The following is a 6,872-nucleotide window of genomic DNA, read 5'->3' on the forward strand; positions in this document are numbered from 1 at the left end:
AAATTACTTCACACACAAAGACATTGTGTAGTGAAGTTTTAGTAAGGGCATCATTTTTTAAAAAACTAATTAAAACACACACATGTATATATTGGAGACTTGAGATATATTCAGGCCATGCTGTTCTCCATCTTCACCCTTATAATAAGACTGTCACACTCTGGGACACAAAACACCACAAACAGTAAACGTAACACAGGGACATAATACACAGAACTAGCAGCTAGCACAATCTTCCTCTTGAATCTCCAAATGATGTGGAGCCTTACACAGTTTATTGGTAACTATCAACCAGCTGAGGCTAAGACCGAGACATCATCAATATTCTGAGCATGAAGTGTTTCACAGATGTGAGGGTAAGGTTGTCTACGACTAAAGTCTCAGGCCCATGCCCATTCTTGGACCCTTCGTACCATCCCTTGTATAAATATGTGCCCAGTAATGGGGTTTGTTCATGATTTTCTCAATCAGGCCTTTTGTTATGCAATGTGTTTCCGGATAGTTTCATGTATTATGTGTATTATTATATATGGTTTGTATTGTAGTTGTTATGTTGAATAACTCAAGTCATTATTCAAAATCAAAAACAATGTATTTGAGATTTGATGTTGGCAGCTTTCCTTCTTATTTAAAACCTTGTCATTTTACATCCTTCCCTGGTCAGGGTGGGGTCTACTGTAAAAATGACTTCGGGCAGCAGCGGCCCGAAGTTCGCGCTGCTGCCCAAAGTCAAGATATAAACTGAGTGCCATTTGACGAGTAAATGCGTCTTTTGAGTATTGGCAGCTGCGCAATATATGCAACATTCTTCTTAGTTCCAACCCTTGACAATTCTAGGCAATCGTCTTTTTTATCTCCTCCTATGGCCGGGTAACACTTGCTAGCTAAAGTTATTTGTGTGTGTGAGTGTGGAGATATAGAGAGAGTTCTTAATACTTCTTATTCTTTTCTTGTAATCTTCATACAATTTCTTTTTGCAACAGCTTGCATTTGAGCGTTAAAGACGTTACGGAAATCCTGAAGCTCCTGATCCTCATTCTTAAACTCATTCCTAAACTCCGCGAGTGGATAAGATATTTCAGAAGAGGTGGTTAGCAGCAACGTCACCGGCGGTGACAGCACTATACCAACAACAAAATGGGCATTGAATCTTACAACTTTATTGTAGCCTCTGTTGAAACTTCTACATCTGCAGGAAATGGTGTTCATCATGCATATAGTACTCTTTCTTACTATTACTTGGAATTCCATGCTTTTTTTTTTTCCTTCTAAGGTTTTTTTTTTTTTTTTTTTTTGACAGTCTTTTTCCTTCTAAGGCTTAGTTCAATAAGGAAGCATGGTGATTGGTGAGGTGTTTTTTTTGACAGAGAGACTAGTTTTTCTTGAGGCCATTATACTATCGTTGTAGATGTAGTACTATGGGCCCAAGATTGGGCCTTGTTCCTGATCTTCTCAGCCTGCCCTTTCTTACGCATTGTGTTTCCTTAATAGGCTTCTTCTGGGGTGTGTTTTATCATTGATGGTTTGTGTTGCGGTCGTTATGTTGATTAAAATTTTATCTCATTCATACCAATCCATTAAAATAAAAAAGAAAAGAAAATTGAGGTGTGAGATTGGTGGATCTACTTCTTGTTTTGTAAATTTCTCAACCAAAAATAAAAATTACTTCTTATTTTATAATGTTTTTAATTGTAAAACTTGATAATCTTCTTAAGTTTGTGGCTTAATTCTTTAATATCACTTTTTTTTTAATAAAAAAATAACAGTAACGCTTTTATCATGTATGTGCGCTTTTATCATGTATATGCCCAATCCATTTGAATTGATCTAAATTGGCAAAGATCTATCACCGATTGTGGGAGTTTTTTTTTTTCCTTCTAAATTATTAATATTTATTTTTGCAAAAGATTTTGGTTTTTCATTATGTAAAGTAGACCCCAAAAGAATATTTTGAGGGCTAAGATTTATGTAAAATTGTAAGATAGTTGCTGGATTTTTTTCATCTTATTAAAAACCTAAGCTAGGATTTTTTTTTTTTTTTTTTTTTTCAGGGGGTCATTAAGAAATTTCAATTAAACGAAATTTAATAAAAATAGAACTTCAATTTACTGAGTTATCAACCCCCCAAAAAAAAAAGAACACTCAAATACATGGAATTTTATAATTTCCTTCTACTAGTTTGGTAGTTTTCGTATTTTGAAATTGTTACGTGATAGTGATTAGTTGTCATTATCTCAATGAGGGTAGATGTGACTATTTTATTTTATTAAGTTTGTATAACATTTTTTATTTTTATGCCATTCTTATTATCTATTTGCCATTGTTTTTTTTTTAATATTTTAAATTGAATGACAAAACTCAACTCACTTGTACTGTATTAATTATTGACCCACGCAACCACACTCATCCATACATAAATAATACACTAAATATCTATTTAACCAATCAAATTCTTGAACAATTCCTATTTTTACTATTTTTTTTTCTTGAATCACTAACTTCATAACGAAAATTTATTATAACATGATATCAATACGCACCCATGTAACAAACCCTCTGTTTTCCTAATGATTAAATTATATAGAGTTATATTATATGTATACTATACATACACACATTCACACAAATAACATTATAACAAATAATAATAATAATAATAATAATAATGCACACAATCAAAATCAAACACACACACAAACATATATAATATAAATTTATAATAATTAAAGAGAGAGAGACTCACAAACACTCACATTTTGCTGTTAGAGTCGGAAATACCAAGATAGTCAGATAGAGAAGAGAGATGAGATGAGATGAGATTCGAGAGAGGGAGTGATTTGTGAATTGTGTTGTTATTTGATTTTGAGATGAGCTGATCTGTAAGCGTAATGTGTAAATTTTAAGTCAGGGTGTACAAAAATATTTTTAAGAGTAAATTACACTAATAAAAAAATGTTTTATATATATATATATATATTTTTTTTAAGTCGGGGTTCATTTGAACCCCCTGAATTAAGTGTAATGCCACCCCTGCATCTATGCCAGATGATTTATGGGTAGAGTTGTATTTGATCTTATTTTATGAAATTAGGGTTGCCCATTATGGTGAACTTGCTCCTGAATGTGTCCGTGCGTACTACAAATATGGATGTACTTTGCTGTACAAGGCTCAAGATGAGGCTGACCCATTGGGTGCTGTACCCAAAAAGGAGGGTGATTCTCAACAAAACTCTACTAAAGATGGCTCTGTTAAGAATACTTTAAAGGGGGAATCATCAACAGCTTCTGTTGCAAGTAATGCTGAACAGAGTGCTAGTACAACTAATCAGGAAGGAGCAGTAGATGATGGTAGTATCTTGCTCATTACATTTATTGATAATTTGTTTAAACTAGTACCTGTTTATCAATTTTCTTTTGTTTTTGCTCATAAATGAAGCAATGCAAATGCTTCTGTGCATAAAATTACATTTTTTTTGGCAGCAAATTCATTTGTGTGAATTGATATCCAATGCATGATATGGCCAATGAGTTTCAGATAACTGTTACCAATCAAAAAGTGTTTCGGTCAATTGTTGGCATACACAAGACTTTGTGCCCGTTTCTGTCTGTTACTAGTATAGCTGCTTGCAAAGATCCCAATCCCATCTTTTGAACTACGTATATAAAGAGAAATGTCTTTCAATATGAACCATTTTGTGAAGTTATCAACATAATAATTGTAATGGTTCTTGAACATACACCCACAAACTTGAGTAAGTTAAATTCATGTATATGTTATGTTTGGCATGTTACAAACATGAAATTTATCTCTGTTGGAGAATCTTCATTTGCCATCAGTTCTTTCTTTTTTGTATTGTGAACACTATGTTTTTGTCTAATTTGTTGAGTACAATAATCTAACATTCTAACTTCAGGTGCACTTCACAATTTCCTTGTCTAACTTACGTTTATGTGTGTTTCATGCCCTTCTAATTGATCCTTGTACAACAAAATTTATCTATGCATAGCTAGAATGTGTTCTATATGTGAGTTAGGCACTGATGTGCAAATAGACAGACTCATATGTAAGCTATTGAGATAATGGTGATGCCTCAAATGTAATGTATATATGCACATGAGAATGCACAATCTCTGATGGTTTAACATCCTCAATGCTGTTTATTTTCCCAGATTCTGGTTTAGGTTAGCCAATTTAAATAGTGCACCTTTAACCTTATAGGACAACAGGCTGTGTAAATTACATATTGAATACCACTGGAATCTTTGTGTCACAAACACATTCACATTCCTATTTACCCACAGGCATGGTTCTTAAATGAAAAATTACCTAAAGAGAAGTGACTAGGTGGGATTTAATTGGCTCTTAATGGATATGGATCTAAATGCACTTTGATTGTGGTTGAGAATGAAATATTGGCCTCCCCAGTGTTGCAGGGATAAGACACTGAGCTTAATTATTGAATATTAATATATTAAGTTGAGGACATTCATCTTCGAAGTTTGTCCCTTTTACCATTTTCAGTTAGTGTCTACAAGATTAAGATACTCTTGTATTGTTGTCATCATAATTTGAGATTGTGTCCTCATGTTAGTTTCTTACATCTCTTGTTCTTTCTTTGTTCTGGTTCAGTTTCCAGTGGAAAAGACCAAGAAGATGATGATGGGGATAGTGAAGTTGAGGATCTGGCTGAAGCTGATGAGGATGAGTCTGACCTTGATTTGGCATGGAAAATGCTAGATATTGCTAGAGCAATTGTTGAAAAACAGGCAGATGACACAATAGAAAAAGTGGACATATTATCAGCACTGGCAGAAGTTGCTCTGGAAAGAGGTATATCTTTTTCTTTTTTTTTTTGGGTGGATTTCTTTTTATTGTTTATGGAGATCATTATCCTTTTTTTTATTCTCCCTTTTTGATTCCATAATAATCTTTGTGGTGGATTTCTATGAAAGCCTCTTATCTATCTTAAACATGAATTATGTCTTGGTTATGCTCCATGTAGAGGACATTGAAACTTCACTCAGTGACTACCAGAAAGCACTATCTATCTTAGAACGGCTGGTTGAACCAGACAGTAGACAGATAGCTGAACTGTATCCTTTTCAAGTAGAATATACCTACGTATTGAGATGTCCATCTTCAGTAACTGCTCAGACCTTATTTATGTAGAGAGAAGTTTCCAATAAATGAATGTATTTTGTGAGCTTTTGATTTAATAAGCAGTAAGGTTTATGAGTTCATTAATTGTTATGTATATCAGAAATTATTTCTTTTGTTCCCATTGAGTGCCAACCTTAACTGTAGAACTTCAGAAATTTCCGGATATGTTTGTGTCTGGAGATTGGTTCCAAACCTGAGGAGGCCACTCCTTATTGCCAGAAGGCTGTGTCAGTTTGCAAGTCTCGGGTGCAGCGACTCACAAATGAAGTAAAGATTGCTTCAGAATCAACAACTTCATCTACTGCTTCTGAGCTAGATCAGGGTGTAAACACCAATGTTTCTGAGTCTGATAATTCTGTGACAGAAAAAGGAGCCGAGATCGAAACACTCATNTTCTTTTTTGTTTTTTTTTTTTTTTTTTTTTTTTTTTTTTTTAAGGTTGTGGTGAAGAGAACTTTTTTGTGTTGATTTTAACTTTTTGCAGCAAATGTGAAAGATAACAACCAAAATATAAATTAGCTGCATGTTCCCTTAAAATACACATACTGTGCCAATGACTCTCTCTCTCTCTCTCTCTCTCTCTCTCAAGAATATATGATTGATGATATTTAATTCTAACAAATCAAATTCGTCTAAGAAATTGCCCTCTGGAGATATCATTTTGAATATTCCAACAGATGCATTTTTTATACTTCCATTATTGGATATCGTGATAAGGTGACTCAAGAATTAGCTTGGTATGCTAAGGAGAAAAAGAAATGCTCGGTTTGGCTTGAGGAGATACCTGCTTTTCTCCTTCCCATAGTAAACTCTGATTAATTATAAATACAATCTATCATTTTGGGCTAAAAATAAAAAATAAAACTATGAAACAAGGCAAAGATGCACCTCCTAGGCCCAGTTTTCACAATTCTTGAATTTGCTTCCCTCGTAGGCCAAGTCCTAGCTCAAATTTAAATTAAGCTTAAACCATAAAGCCAACAATAGGTCACAAGCCTTTAAAAGTTTAATCCAATGACTGCCTTGCAAGCCTCATACGAAAATAGAACTTGCGCGTGGGGCCAAGTTTTACACTCTGCATAATATTCTTCTAGTCCACATGAGCAAAAAAGACTACATTTTTTTTTTAATCCAGCCCACAAAACAATAAGAATTATCAGTGACACATAATTTTTTCACACCAATTAACATGATTGAATAATGTTAGGGACACCTAACTACACACCAAAATAAAATATTTTCAATTAAGGGCGTGGTAAACATGATACTAAAATTTCAATTTACAACTTTAGCTAGTTGTGAAATGGATAATAAAAAATTTTATGTCACAATCAACTCAAATGGTCGGGTATTCAGTAGTGTAATCAAGCCCTAATAGTCTAATTCACATCAATATTATTAATTTCGTTCTAACAAATCAATTAATTGGTATAAATCACCAATTTGCTTCGTCTCATCCTAAATTCTGGTTTATTCCAATATGTTCCATTAAATTTTGGCATGTATGTGAACAAAACGTTAATCTTTTTTCTTGGCTCTTTTTTTTTTTTTTTTTTCCTTCTTAGAATATGGAATTTGAATATGATTATTTTATTTGATATCATTGTCAAGAGAAATTGGAGCAATTTGAGTTATTTATTTAATTCATCATAATTTTTTTTTATTTGATATTTGAAATTTGGTCTATTAAGCTAAACTAATGATTCATTCT

At 33.2% G+C, this 6,872-nt stretch overlaps 1 protein-coding gene across 1 annotated transcript; it reads left to right on the top strand.

Moving 5' to 3' along the window:
- Positions 1-3,023: 3,023 nt before the first annotated feature.
- LOC112038029 (uncharacterized) lies at positions 3,024-5,654 on the top strand. Its single transcript, XM_065780130.1, has 5 exons — positions 3,024-3,348; positions 4,631-4,831; positions 5,004-5,094; positions 5,314-5,563; positions 5,646-5,654. Exons 1-5 carry the CDS (start codon positions 3,039-3,041, stop codon positions 5,652-5,654), a joined length of 861 nt encoding a protein of 286 aa, XP_065636202.1. The 5' UTR covers positions 3,024-3,038.
- Positions 5,655-6,872: the final 1,218 nt, after the last annotated feature.

The sequence above is a fragment of the Quercus suber genome, unplaced genomic scaffold, assembly GCF_002906115.3.
Source record: "Quercus suber isolate HL8 unplaced genomic scaffold, Cork oak 2.0 scaffold_225, whole genome shotgun sequence".
Lineage (NCBI taxonomy): Eukaryota > Viridiplantae > Streptophyta > Magnoliopsida > Fagales > Fagaceae > Quercus > Quercus suber.